Source organism: Mustela putorius, unplaced genomic scaffold (genome assembly GCF_011764305.1).
Source record: "Mustela putorius furo isolate JIRA1106 unplaced genomic scaffold, ASM1176430v1.1 tig00003863_pilon_pilon_pilon, whole genome shotgun sequence".
NCBI classification, from domain to species: Eukaryota; Metazoa; Chordata; class Mammalia; order Carnivora; family Mustelidae; genus Mustela; species Mustela putorius.
In genome coordinates this window covers 5,206,779-5,221,856 of record NW_025422015.1, presented here as the reverse complement: position 1 = coordinate 5,221,856, position 15,078 = coordinate 5,206,779, and the positions used below count along the sequence as shown (strand labels likewise).

The 15,078-nt window shown below is 44.1% G+C and overlaps 1 protein-coding gene and 1 long non-coding RNA gene across 3 annotated transcripts in view; one reads left to right on the top strand and one right to left on the bottom strand.

Annotated features, from left to right (window-relative positions):
* Nucleotides 1-15,078, bottom strand: part of IMPG1 (interphotoreceptor matrix proteoglycan 1) — a 124,855-nt gene that overhangs the window by 9,260 nt on the left and 100,517 nt on the right. For both annotated transcript variants that reach the window (XM_004752793.3, XM_013056279.2), the window contains one exon: nt 14,245-14,464. In XM_004752793.3, coding sequence (XP_004752850.1) covers nt 14,245-14,464 — 220 coding nt within the window. The remainder of the gene's footprint in view (nt 1-14,244; nt 14,465-15,078) is intronic.
* LOC106005820 overlaps nt 2,809-15,078 on the top strand; it is a 30,725-nt gene continuing 18,455 nt past the window's right edge. Inside the window, exon 1 of the long non-coding RNA XR_001179465.2 lies at nt 2,809-2,987. This is a non-coding gene — a long non-coding RNA (uncharacterized LOC106005820). The remainder of the gene's footprint in view (nt 2,988-15,078) is intronic.

Below are 15,078 nucleotides of genomic sequence, written 5' to 3'. Positions count from 1 at the left end.
AGTAAATGTGTGATAACCAAATGAGTTTCCCATTAAAAAAAAATATTACTATTTTATTCTCATTTCCTTCAAGCCACTCAGGCATAGTCTAGGCACCAGTAAAGCCAAACAGAACACAATAAGGCAACACTGTCTTGAGAAATAAATTTATCCACATTTCAGGCCCTGGATCAGATATACTTGAAGAACAAATGCACCTAGTTTTAGATAACTTGCTTTCCCCGTGTTGTGGATTCAGAACCAGTCTACAGAGAAGTAGGAGACTTCAAATCACGGAGCTTAGTTTTTGTTCGCTGTGTGTTTGCTGTGTACACCTTCCTGGGTAACTAAGACAACACTCGTTGACTCAACAAATATCAACTTGGCCCTTCAGAATCTTCAGCACTAAGAATTTCAGGCCAACTAATTGCTTAAGATTTTAATTTTAACCTTATATAAAATTTTACATTTTAGATAGAGTGTTAGAGATGAAAGGTATTTTAGAACCTTCTCACGAACTGGCTCACTTTGCTGATGAGGAAGCCGAGACTCCGAAGTTGAGTGTTGCAAAGCCCAAGGCTGTTTGTGAGGGTCCTCTGCGTGAGGAGGAAGTGCCAGGGAAGGAAAGAGCCAGGAGGGGGCGCTGTGGGATCAGGCATGAAAAGGCAATTATGGTTAATTAGAATCGTTAATAGAAGAGATCATATATAGAAATGTAATTTGTGAAGCAGACGGTACTGTTCCATTATTATATCTCAAAAATACTGTTCCTATCTGTGTTGATGGTCCTTTACTTACCCACTAGTCTTGGAGGGGCACCTACAACTTTGGGCTAAAGGCAAAGACTGAGAACTAGATGTGGCTGATGATGGGGAGGAAGGGCCATGGAAGAGAAAACATTGTACAACGGATGAAAATTTTGAGGAATATTTTTAAGCGAAGCTTTCCCTCTACTGTTATTATTTTCTTTCCTTGTCATATCCCAAAGACATTTCTCCTTAGAATGATGGACTCATCCATCAGTCACCGTTAGGCTATATGACTATTTGCCTCCTCCTTAATATGTCCCCAAGACTTGGCACAAAACAAAATTTGCACAGAATCAGTCTGAACTTCCCCCGTCTGCTCTTCATTTGGTCAATACTGACAGTGTGAACATTAGGTAACAACAACCTGCAGTGCTCTTTTCTGAACATCTGTAGCTTGGAAAGAGGGGGGACTCTGACTGGAGATCAGTAGTTGATGAGGAAGAGTGGAACCAGATGCCATTTTTTCTAGAAGAATATTTTCAAGTCATAATCAAGTTGTGTGTGGATTTGAAGAAGTGAAGTCCTCATGATTGGTGCAAAGACTAGTTGGCCGATAATTGCCTTAGCTTCCCCAATTTGCTTAAGCCCTCTTCCAATATGTTATTTTTATGGTTGGCACTATAGAAAGGTTTCTTCAAGAGCCTGTACCACACCCACTAGGGATCACGATCCTGAACCTCCAGTTTCACCAGGAGTGCAATGACAGTTACTTACAGGAACAGGGAGCTCACATTTATTGAGGCCATTTTGTGTTTGGCGGTGTGCTGGGCACTTCAAGCATGTCTTCACTCATATGCATAACCACCTTCCAAAGCAGATATTATTGCCCTCATTTTCATAAGTGAGAAACCCGAAGTCCATTTTAGCTAGAAAGTATAGCCCCAGACTAGCATCTGTACGTCTGCTTACAATGTTCAGCTTTTGACACCATTCTAATGGTTTTCCAATATGGGGTTTCCAGGAGACCCAAGGGGCTGACAAAGGATGGTGGGGGTAGGGAGAGGCCCAAACATGCCAGCGTCTCCCCTCTTACCAGTTCACATATGAGACTTCCACAAATGCTTTCTTTTGAACAAAGGCTCTCTTAACTAAACAAAAGGTCAAAACCACAGTCTGCCAAAACTCCTTCATTAGTTAGAATGTTTCCTTAGAGAAGTACAGTCTGACACTATAGCAACTCCACATTTGTTTCTGTTGCTCAATGTGACAGCAATGGACACGGCTTGAAGGAAGTGAGCTGCTACGCGGGGCCTGGACGTATGTGTGTCATTCCAAGATGTACAGCGTAAGCACATTTTCTGTATCAGTTTCTCCCTGAATTTGCTTATGTAACGTCTTTTAATCTCTATCCCAAAGGTCCTGAAAAGCATTCCCAACTGCCTCATGAGGATGTCCCTTAGCTCTTTATCATGTGATAGAAGCCATTTAAATAAATGTCCCTTGCCTGCAGGGAACACTTTGAGGCATTTTACAGTTAACATTAAAAAGATTATGGTCTTGGTCACCAAGCAGTTTATAAATTCATAGGTCCCTGATGTCCAAGGCTGTCTTTCTCAAACTTCTTGTCATGCTTGTCAGGCCCGATAAAAGGATCTCCCAGTCTCTCGGGCCTCTGAGGGTCTGTGGTGCGCATGTCACCAGCTCGAGTTCATTGCACGGCGCCCCTTTCCCACATACAGCAGTCGGTCCTGCCACTTGTCCCCCCAACCTTGGGGCTGTGTCCTGACTGATTGTCTTTCTGCCCTGTTCTTTATCGTTCTTTATAATTTCATGATGCCCTTCTCTTGCGCTCTGTGGCAACACTCACGTGTTGGACAGGAATGGAAGCATCGCCTTTGACAGGGTCCGGTCCTAAGGCAAGATTTCAGCTCAATTTGGCTGAAACTCAGGCTTCCCCTGGGCTGGCGTGGGCGGCGGACCTGTTGGACGCCTCTCCTCCCGCTCCAGGAGCCCTCTTCAGTGTGATGACACCGAGTGTTCGCTAGATGGCGCTCAATAGCAAAACAAGTAGGAAGAGACTTCGGGGATGAAACTGTAGGAGCCCCAAGTGCTTTCGGTCTTCCTAAAAACCACTGTGCGGTGCGCGCGGGTGGAGGGAAGAGAAATCTGGAAGGAACTCGCGCCGTGGCGGAAGGAGCTCCAAGGGACGGCTGATAGAGCCACGAGTACTGCGAGATGACCGCGACAGGCTGGGGGAAGGTAGCGGAAACTCCTGGATCCCTTTTCCCGTTCCCAAAAGGCAGACCTAGGGCTCCGGAGTTCGAGGCAGGGGGGACCCTCACGCGCCCCGGCGCCCAGCCTCACCAAGCCTCACTCCTGGACGCGGTGACTAGATTTCCCGCGGATGGAGAGGGAGTAAACCCGGCCACGTGCGCGCACCTGCCGCTGCAGGGTGGGGGTGGGGAAGGGCTGGGTGGGGGGAGCTGTAGCGCCATCTCTCCCTCCCCTCCCAGCTCATTGCCAAGGTTGTGAGGTCCGGGTTTCTCTTTGCCCAGAGCATGAGTGGATGACAAACCTACCCGTCACTGGCAGTCAAGGCAGTACGCAGGGCGCAGGACACCTGCTTACCTCACCATACTTCTAAGTACTCAACATGTTTTAAATTCTTTAAAATCCGAAAAAACCCCACAATATAATCCACATTGGGTATTCGTCTTTATACCAATAATCATAAGATATAATTTTACGTATTTTTACTTTTATTGATTTTTTGACTGACTTTAAAGATTTAAAAAATATTTGAGAGAGAGAGGGAGAGATCACGAGCCGCAGCAGGAGGGGGAGACGGAGTTTCAAGCAGACTGTGCTGAGCCGGAACTCGATCTCAGGACTCCTCAGGACCCTGAGATCATTACCTGATCGGAAACCAAGACACTGGGGTGGAATTGACTACGCCACCCAGGACCCCTTAATTTTAAGTATTTTTAGTAATTGTTAAGTTTTTATTAATATTCATGAAAGGCCCAGAGCTCACAAAATCTTAATGCAGCATTGGTGGTCTACCTCCTTCTCAAGATGGGAATGTTGCCAAAAATACAGTGTTTGGTGCTCAGCACTCAGTAATGTATATGGCTGTGCCTATCCCCTAAGGGTTCTTTTGAGCTCTACGCAGGGACCTCACCTTCCACATAGGCCCAGCTGGTTTATTTTCCCAAATCCTGAGAATATTCCAGGATTTGCTGGACCAGCGGAGGGAGTGAGTTGGCTTATGGCTGCTGTCAGCGTTGCTGCCCCCAGGAAAGTGCCCTGGGTGGAGGAACCACCCCGGGAACAGTCTGTGCCCTTGGGAATGTAGCTTAGCATCTTTAGTCCCACTCTGCCCTTCTATAAAATGGGTTATTTAAACCAGATCATCGCTAATGTCCTTGAAGCTCAAATATCTATCTCCAGTTCTAGGTGTCCTAAGGGAACCTCACAGCTGGACATTACTGGGACATGTCCCTCTAGAACTCCTCATGGAACTCAGTGATGAAAATAACGTTAAGAAGAATCTATAACCTAAGTTGATACTTCATTGTTTTATTTTATTATTGGCCAAAACATGTTTTGCTCCTGCTTTAGAGCAGAAGGACAGGATTAGAGAATAATCACTCAATGACACAGCACCAGGCATGTGGCTGGAGATTAATTAACACACATTTGTGGAATTGAGTGAGTTACTAACAGTTGTTCTTTCTGGGTGAAAGGGACATGTAGGGTGAAAAATCTTGGGTTTCATTTTAAGCATCCACCATTCTTAAGAACAATAATCACAAACTGTTTAGCGCAGGTACTCAGAATCTCTTCCTTCTGTGAACGGATGTGAATGCCCTTACACATCTTGTCCTGGCTCAGAGACTAAAGGATTCTTTCTGCTCTCCCTCATTATTCCTGTTTGCCACACTGAGGCATTTTGAATGCATTGGTGTTAGGATTTCAATGTCCCAGGAATCAGCTGGTGGATGGAGAGCTCTTAGAGCAGGGGCTGTGGGAGGCGGCCTGACAGCAGGGCTGAAGCCCAGGCTTCCATGCAGGCTTTGCACTCAGGGGTTCCGTGAAGGATTCCGGGAGCATCTTAAACTCACATGTGGAATGAGGACCCTGGCTGAAACTCTGGAGAGGGCTAAAGGTACCTGGAGGTCTAGGCAATGCTGGGGTTCCCTAATGGAAGCAGGCGTTAGCAGAAAATCCCCATGATGGCATCCCAGGACGCACAGGGCAGAAGCAGTGGAAAAACAAGAGAGGAGGCCAGAGTCAGGATGGGGGTGGGTTGGGGGAGGGTGGGGCGGGGAATGGGGGGCAGAGGCTGGGAGTGTCTCCTGGAAGAATTCCTGTGGGTGCCTCAGCTCAGAAGGGACATTCCTAGCAGAGCCCGGAGTACCTGTGAAGGGGACATTAAGAAGTTCAGGACTTTTGTTTCTGAAAGTGAACTTTTTTCTTTCTTTTCTTTTCTTTTTTTTTTTTTTTTTTAGCATTCTAAAAATATAACAAAATATAAGAAATTTCACTTGGTGAAATGTGAAATCTAACAGTTCATTTAGGACTAATTAAACTTGTGTGTTGTCATTGTTTTCTAAGTAGATTAAACATTTGTATACCCAGTAAGAGGGTTGATAAGACTCTATAGGGCGCCTGGGTGGCTCCATCGTTAAGCGTCTGCCTTTGGCTCAGGTCATGATCCCAGGATCCTCAGATGAGTCCTGCATAGGGCTCCCTGCTCGGCAGGGAGTCTGCTTCGCCCCCTGCCCTTCCCCCTGCTCATGCTCGCTCTCTCTCACAAAAATAAATAAATAAAATCTTTTAAAAAAAGACTCTTTATAAAGAGGCAATAGACAGACTTGAAGAAAGCACACAAAACTGCTACCAAGTTCCAACTGCAGCCCTCAGTGATTGTGTGACAAGTGTTAAGTTACTTACAATTCTCTAAGATACAGTTTCTCTGTATAATGAGGAGAAATACCTACTTTTCATAGTTATTTATTAAGATTAAAAATAACGTCAATTACTAGTAGCTGTTATTGTTCTTATGGTCACTACTGCGATACGTGACATCTATGACCTTTCCAGAGCTGGCCACTAAAGGGTTTGTTCTGGCTGGAGGCATCCTGGATGCCAGTGTATAATTAATTTCAGTGTTCACCATTTACCAGCCTTGAAATTTCCCCATTTTTGAAGAGACTTTTTGGGAATTCAAGGAGAGAGTGAGTTAGAATAAGTATGTGTAGTTTTGCATTGTTGAAATCTTCAACCTGCGCAGCTAACTGGCATAAAAGCCGTACATGCTTCTAAAGAATTTTCAGAGCAGCCTAAATGAAAGACGACTCTAGCTGCCAGGATGCCGGCAGAATCGTGAGCAAGCTGTGATTTATTCCATCTTTCAGTTGATAAATCACAGATAGTTCTAACATTGGTTTATACTTTCTATATCATAGATTCCTTTATTCGGGTTGTTTTCAAAAGCTGAATGGCAACCACACGTGGTGATAACACGGTGTCACTTCTCCTACGTGTCTGTACCTCTGCAGATGTCATTTGGCTTAACCCATTACTGGCCCTCATTTAGACACACAGCCAGGAATTCAGACGCTGATCTGAATGTGGAATGCTACCCACCTAGAAATCTCATGAGAAGTTTCAAAATTTCTCTTCTTTAGTCTAAAAGTAACCATGGGATATTTCCCCCTCCCAGTATTACCATGACAAACTACATTTCCACCTTGATGTTAGGCCAGAAAAAAACAAATGAAAATGACTTGACTGGATTTTGTCTCAAGTTTTGCCAATAGAATTAAATAAGTGATCTATTTGGACATTTCCTATAAATATGATAAAATCAGGGCTAGAAGAGAAATGCTAAGTCCTCTGACCAAGAGTGCCTTAACCCTTCCCTCAGCTTGACTAACTCTAGACCCCTCACTTCTCTTAGTGTAGCTAGTTTACAAAACTTGTAAATTCATTCTCTGCTCCTTTGAGATATCAATCTTCTTTAAAGCTTCTTGCCAGTATTACAACTCAAGACTGTCTTCCCCAAGGACCTAGGAACCATTCCTTTGAAATGTAAGCATCAAAGAAGTAGCACCCCTGTCTCCCAGTCTCTGTGGGAGGGTAGGATCCTTGCTCTGTATTGTGAGACAGGCGGGGGACAGGCCATGTGGATGGTCTCCTTTTCTACTTCATCCCAACCTCACTAAGATCTCACCTCTGCTCTTGCCATTCTGTAGACTGCTTTTCCGAAGGGTTCTAGCAACCTCTGGATGATCTGCTTAAATGACTGCCATGCATTGTTCACTCACAGCTGCTGAAATAGCTGGATGTCCTTCTCTCCTGCTCTTCTCTCCCCGGCTTCAGCAACGCCGTCTTTGGCTCCTTTCAATGACAATCCTTCTATTCCCCATTAAGTGTTGGGGTTCCTCAGAGATCCAGTCCCAGTTCTCCTTTCCTCCTGCCCTACACCTTGTCCTGGACCATTTTTTCACCTGTTCTCTGGTTTCAACTGAGGTTTCCCAAATGTGTATTTTCCATGCTGGCCTCTGGCCTCAAGACACCTGCTTCATAGGATAGCAGTCAGTTCACCGAATGTCCATTTCTGTAAAACTGGTTTTCCCCAAAACATTTTTTGAGTATTTTTATGTCCTTAAGACAGCTTATTAATTTCACTTTGTTTTCTGCATTAAAAACTTTAATGAAGTTAAATGTATGCAGCTTTTGTAGTTTTATATTTTTGCAAAGTATTTTTAAAATTGGCAATATTTTAGGAATGATGAAATATATATATATACACACACACACATATATATATATATTTTTTTGAGAGAGAGAGTGCACCCCTGTGCACGCAAGGTGGGGGGAGGGGCAGAGAGTGAGGGAGAGAGGGAGAGAGCAAGAATCTTAAACAGATTTCACACCCAGTGGGGAGCCCATTGTGGGGCTTGATCCCAGGACCGTGGAATCATGACCTGAGCCGAAATCAAGAGTCCAGAGATCAACTGACTGTGTCACTCAGGTTCCCCCATATTATATGTTTTAATTTTATAATTTTGAGACTACTTTAAGGACTGTTTAGTACCTAGTTTGAAGACTCTTTGAGTTTTTATAAAATTTTATTGAACCGTAAAAGACCACAGTCATAAAAAAAGAAAGGAAGAAAGAAAAGAAAAACAGGACACCAAAGTGGTGCACAGAGATCCAACAGGGGCTTTTAGACATCCTGGCCTCAAACGCACTGGCTCAGCACGCCCTTCCCTTCCAGGCTGAGCTCCCTTCTTTCCGTACTTCACGTCCGAAGCTGCTAGCACAGTGAAATAACGGAAGTACCCTGAAACTCCTGCCCTTTTGTGGGGGGAGGGATGGGGGAGCCCAGCCCTACCCTTCTCAGCCTGGGTGACGGGGTTGGGGGAGGATGAGGGGGTGGGGGGGTGTTCTCCAAGGTATCGCGCACTCGACAGCGCCATCTGTGGAGAAAGCCTGCCATGACATCCCCTGGCCTCTAGAATTAATTGCTGTCTCTCGTGGGTCATAATATTTCTGCACATATCCTGATCATTGTATTTGGTAAACTTAATTATAGCTCTTTGCATATATATCTATTTCTCTTGGCTGATAGGGATTTGGCTCCTTGAGGGCAGGGATACACTTTTGGGGTTCTAGTGCCTATAATAGTGTCTGACTGGTAGCAGATAACCCCTACTTAATATATGAACAGGGGCCCAATCATGATTGTATTATCATTTATTTGTCTAACTTTTCTATAGCAGCAAAGATAAGGGCCAGAGGGAGTAAGATGCTGGTGGTTTAAGAAAAACCATCCAACAATAGGAAACAAAGAGAAACATGGACCGCATTAACCTTAAAAGTCATCCTAGAGCACTAACAAGCCCAGCAAGCCCCCCCTCCTCAACCCCCCCAGCAGACAGGGATCACCTGTGGGCCAACCCAGCCAGCTGCCTACATTTTTACGGGCTACAAGCTAAGAAGAGTTTTTCGGTTTTTAAATGGTTATATAAGTACCTACAATATACCCTTGATTTGCCTTTTGGTTTACAGAGCCAAATATTTACTATCTGTCCCTTTTAGGCACATTTTGCTGACCCCTAAAATGCATCAACTTTGTCTGATTTACCATTTGCTCTTGGTGATGCTGTCTTACAACTCCAGAGAGTAGGAAGTTACACTGTATAGGAAACGGATAAGATGAAAGGGTGGTACTTTCTGTTTTCTATTGAGTACGACATCCTTATTTTATCATTCTGCTTTGTTCTCTGGCTGTGTCGAGTTCCCTTTCCGGAGCCTCTTTACACCAGATTTGTCATCCTAATGATTCCCTCATTAATGAGTGAGGTAAAACTTTGATATACATCACTCGCTGTTTGTATGAAAATGACGTTTTCCACATTTTAAGGGTTATTCCTTGATAAAGGTTGGGCGAGGAAGGGATGGGTGGGGCTGGTGGCTCCCAGGCCTGGGCAACATTGGACATGAGGCAGGGGGACCTCCAGGGTCTCGCAGCCTACTTTTTTTTTTTTTTAAGATTTTATTTATTTATTTGACAGAGAGAGATCACAAGTAGGCAGAGAGGCAGGCAGAGAGAGAGAGAGGAGGAAGCAGGCTCCCTGCTGAGCAGAGAGCCTGATGTGGGACTCGATCCCAGGACCCTGGAGATCATGACCTGAGCCGAAGGCAGCGGCTTAACCCACTGAGCCACCCAGGTGCCCTCGAAGCCTACTTCTGATCGCCTGTTTCTCCCAAGAAGAGAAGCTAGGGAAGGGCAAAGGGTGAGACACAAAGTAAGTGTTGCTGTATTGGGCCATCCTGGTTGGGAAAAGGTTAAAATTATAGGATGCCTTTTCTGTTTTCCAAGCATAGATTATTGGGATTTTCTCCCAGAGATCAAGCTGGGTATTTATTCCCGGCACACGGTACTTCCTGCAACCACCTCCTCTTCTCTTTAAAGTTTTCCCCCTTTTAATTCTCTTTCCAGGAGAGTTTTCTCAACGGACTGGGCCAGTACCAGTGAGTTCAAGTAAACACTGGCGAGAGCAAACATGAATCAGGGAGGTTCCTTGTATTTGCTAGATGACCTTCTGGAACTATCTGGGATTTGAAGTGCCCCTCAGACCTCTTTTAATACATGCTGGCAGCTGCGCACTGTTGCACATCAGCCCGAGCCTTAGACACTGGAAAAGACTATGCTAGCAAGAGAGCCAGGGGCTGTGTAAATTGGAATTTGAGTCCCTGTTCTTCAGGAACCTGAAGTAATTATCTTCATTTGGGGTGCAGGGACCTGAGAGGCAACATGATCAGCTGGTTGCACTGGTTGGTTGTACTAGGAGGACATTTTAATCAGCTTGCCTGTCAATCACCACGACAGCTTGCACTCCAGCATACCACTAAAAGGAGAAAATCTGGATCAGTCAGTCACATTGAAAACCTAGGAGCAAAATAGCTGTCATATTCTAGATTAAAGAAAAAAAAAAAAAGAAAAAAGGAAGAAAACTATTGGAAATCATCTACATTTGTTTCCTCAATTTCTTTTAAAATCTAGACACCCATTTTTTTCCTATGACCACAACACTAATATTGTGCATATTCCCCCAAACTAAAATCATACAGGAGAACTCAGGCTAGACACTCACGCTAGAGACAGTTTACTGTAACTACAGGTTTTTTGTTTGTTTGTTTTTGTTTTGTTTTGTTTTAAATGGTGTTTTAAAATTCAGGTTCAAGAAGGTTTATAAAATAAGCGGATTAACAGACATAAGAGTTCATTACCTCTGTTGAGAAGCAATGGTGGTGAATGTTTTAGGGTTGGGGCCATCCCTGCCTGGACTGCGCCAGGACGTGAATAGGAAGGAGGAGCTGTGGACAGTGCGAGGAATAGGTGGGGGTCGGCGGGTCTGTCGCTGGGGTGGGCGCCTGACTGCTACTCACTCTTGGGGGTCCTTCTCTCCTTCTTCCATCCCCAACCCCTTCCAACTGCAGGGGCACTACTGCAGTAGTGCAGTGTGTGTGTGTGTGTGTGTGTGGCTGGCATCCTGCCTCTCCAGCTCTGGTGCTGACCAAGCTCTACTCAGCCTCCCTGGAAATTCTCAACTTGGTCTCTACTTTTGAGCTTCAGTGTTCCCCTCTTCGTTGTCCAATTTTAGCAAGAAGAATTTCTTCTCAGTAAGTTCCATCCACTGCCCTCCACCCTGCTCTTTGGTTATAAATTCCCACTTGCTCATGCAGGAGAGTCCCCTCTCCCCTACATCAAGACCCCACTGCAGTGGTCCCCACATCCATCGAGATGGCCCTCCTTGAATAGTCTTCCTTACCATCTTGCCAAGTGTCATCGAATTATTTTTTTCTTTTTTGGCAGTACTGGCTACCTTGGTGGCTGCTCAGCCCTCGCCAGCACCAGCCACCACAGGTTGTCTCACTGGGGGAGACCAGCCCAGAGGGACTAGAATTCTCTACATTAATATCTAGCCCTAAATGCTCTCTTGCCGTCAGACAGTGGGTCTCAGTGAAATGGGATTTTATAGGAAAATTCAGTGCTTTCTTCATTATGCTTCAGTGATTCCCAAACTGAAGCAATTTGTAGCTGAAAGTGGCATATCAGAAAGTGCTCATTACAAAGTCTTTTTGAATGAAACAGGCAGAAGTCTGATCACTCTAAAGTATCCCCCTTTGGGCATCCTGCAAGTTCTTTCGGGCAGGGACTGAATTCCATGTATTCATGTCTTGTGTGGGGGTGGATAATGTTTATTGTTTTGGATTAAGCATGCAGAAGATGGTCAAGGTCTGATAATCAACCACTTGCTGGTTGGGCAAGTCTATCCTTTGCCTTTGGGAAAATAATTAAACCAGGATCTCTAGAGACGTGGTGAGGAGCTCACCTCTACTCTCGCCTATTCATACCTTCTTCCTTTCCACCTCTGCCTCCATTGATTGGAAGAAATGCTTTTGGGGGCAGGTTGGCACAGTGGCCTTTCCCAGTAAACAGGAGCCCTTTTAGGTATTGGATTTATCCATTTTGGTATATATATAGAGGAATTTGTAAAGTTACATTGTTATAGATTTTTAACTTTTATAAAATCCTATTTTGACTTTCTAACTCTGCTGTCCTCAAATCCTTTGGTTCAGGCTTTACTCATGTCCCAGCTGGCTCACTACAGCCAATTCTTGGCAGACTTCATCCATCTGTCCATCTGTCCATCCATCCATTTTTCTGTGAGTTTTCAATGTATCAGAAATTCAGATTTTTCTCATTCTCTAAGTATCTAGTAAGAAAGAGTATCTAGTAAGGTAATGTCCCAGGCAGTCCCTTGTTGTTCTAACATTAAAAGAATAAATTGCCCATGTACCCCACAGTAGACGAGGCAGTCCGGAGGCAATTCTGGGATAGCTCCGTATAATTTTGTCTCCAGCAGGGACTGAAACCAAAGTTAACAGCATCTCGTTTTGGTTGCTTTTAGCTTTTTAGAGGAAAAGCTACATAGTCCAACTGGTCCCAGGAAATAAGCACAATTTCAGTTCCAGCCTCCATACAAATACCCTGTCAGGGTACTTTTTATTGTTCTCACTGGTGCCCTGTGTTTCTAGAAGGACCCTTTGCACAAAGTTATTAAGGACAGTGTTACCGTATTAACTACCAATATTCCTTAGTTGGCTGTGATGTAGTAGTTGTGAACACTTCTTCACAACTGGGTGTTGTGAACATTTGTTCAGTTAATCCTCACAACTGTTTATGATCCCCATTTCCCAGTTGTGGAAATTGAGTGCTGCCATTAGCGCATAGGATTCATATTCAAGGGCCATATTCATGGCCCTCCCAAGTCATTGCTGTGCTGTGTTTCCCTCCAACATCACACGGTCCTCTTGGCACCCCTGGCAATGTGTTACCAGCTTCCTGCTGTCTTTCTAAGGCGCTACTTAAGTGGCACCTTCGCTGAGAAGCCCATCTCCAGAGCAGCACACCTGAGTTCTCCCGTCTCAACATGGCTCCTTACGCTGACCTTCTCATGCTGTTCGATGGGTCTCTAAGTCAACTGTCAGTTCTCCAAGGGAGAAAGGAGGCTGGACACTCACCTCTGTTACACTTTCTAAGTTTTGTACAGGTCCCTGCTCATTGCTTTCAACTGACTGGAGAAATTGGTCTCCTGATCCTACTTGGCAGGGACCCCCATGGTTCCTTCTCAGTTCTGAGGTGGTTTTCAGGGGAAGAGGCAGTATATTACCAGCATTTAGGAGGTCTTTGATTTCTTAGGGGGTCCTTGGGGCTTTCTTAGCTGCCCCTGTTCAGAGGTAATCACTCCCAGACTCAGTGCCTAAGGGTGATCTGTCTTTTTAATGATCCTGTTTACTGAAATAGGAGGCAATTTTCTTTAAGTTGCTCAAAGTTCTGTTCTGTCAAAGGTAAGTGTCTCCCAACTGAGTCTCTTTGATCGCATTTTGCCCAAGGCCCCTTTTCCCTGGGCCTTCATTGTGAGTCCACAGAAAGCTAGAGAGGATGTTGAAGATTCACTTCACTAATTCACAACCAATTAGGAAACTTTGTTTTGAACCTGACTAGAATGTAGCAGGGGCAGTAGATTTGGAGACTTGCCTCTCCACACTCTGGGGTATTTAAAAAAAAAAAAAAAATCTTCCTTTGATTGGTTAGAAAACAGAATTTTGAAAGTAGTGATGGCAACACTCATTTAGGCATAGCTGGTTACAGTGGTACACACAGCATGTTTTATTATCAGAACGAATATAAAATAGAATTTGCTTTCTACTATGTAGCTTTGGGCTAACCCCCATTATCATTATCTTCTAAAGTTTTCTTCACATCTAAGACTGCTCTGTTTTAACCTGAGCACGGAAGCTGATCTAGGCTGTACAAATGGGAAGGGACATTATTTTCTCCTTTCCTTGTTGATGGTGCAGTGGCTTTTTTTTTTTTTTTTCAAGTTTGGATTTTGGTCTAATGATTAGTTTTCTTTCCTCAGGACACTGTTTTAGTTTCATCCTGAATTGTGTTATTAGGAGGCAGTGCTGATAGTTAACTATGACTGGAAGGTTTCTTAGGTAGAAACCCTCCAGGTTGCTGCAGTTTGCTAAGAAAGTGAGTCTGACTTCTAGCAGAATGCAAAGTAGCTTGGCTGTGGGGTACATTAAAAAACAACAACAACAAAAACAATCTCTGAAGGCACAGCAAAAGTTGTGTTCTGAGGGGGAAATTAAAGCTCCCAGACTGTGAAGCACGAGGTGTGCTTGTTTTCTGCTCTTTGATGTAAGAAAATAGAACCTGCGTGGTTTAGGGCCCTATCTTTCTAATAAGGTGATCCATTAGCTTCCAAAATGTTATTTAACAAGTGGGATTTTAATTTGATTTTTGTGGCCTCACAAAAACTGTGAGTCAAACTTTGTGGCCTCACAAAGACTGTGTGTTAAACAAACAATCAAAACCAAGAAAACTCCCACAGTTTTCTGGGTTGGCTTTTTTTTTTTTTTTTACCTGGTTCGATGTTGAGAGAGTAGCTGTCTATCTCCAGTTCAAGTCGTTGGGCTGCAGCAGAACGAAAATCCTCCAAGACCCCCTGCACAGCCTTGGTGAGGTTATAGGGCACTGACTTAGCGAACCTCATTTTGCTATTCACGATCACACTCCCATTTCTGAAGTTAAGTATTTCAAGTTGTTTAAATCCTGTCAGATTGGAGCGTAGATATGGAACCAGCTGCAAAACAAAAGATGGTATACCCTTAACTGTGTTCTAAGTGCTCAGCTGTTGCTAATTCCATTTATACTCACTTCTCATTATCTGAGGCATAAATTTCAGTTCCTTTTTGATTGTCTTTATTTTTGTGTTTGGATTTTATGGGAGACCGGAACATGATTATTTAATGATCTATTTGCACTGATTATGTCCCATATTTCCACCTTTCTGTTTGTGTATTGAGATGGATGGGCAGTGATTTTCTTCATGATGAATTGTGAGAACAGAGGATTTTTAAAAATCTAGGCCAATGTTGTCAGCAAAGCAGGAATGCCAGGTTAAGTTACTAAAAAAAAAAAAATCCAAGCAAATAAAAACATGTTCCAAACTGAGCCCAGGAGCAGACTGACCTATGCCTGTATAAATGGGACGTCTATTTGGAAGCAACCAATTGAAATGACCTATTGAAGGAACAGCTTACATATCAGCTTGTCTGTCTATGCAGGACATGCTTCCTGGTCAACCAGTAGGTCGTACAGTAGGAACAACAGGAGACTGGCCATCAGAAGACTTGGTTGTCAGTCCTGAAACTGTCTCCAGCCAGCTGTGTGACCTTCATCAAACCATTCATCCAT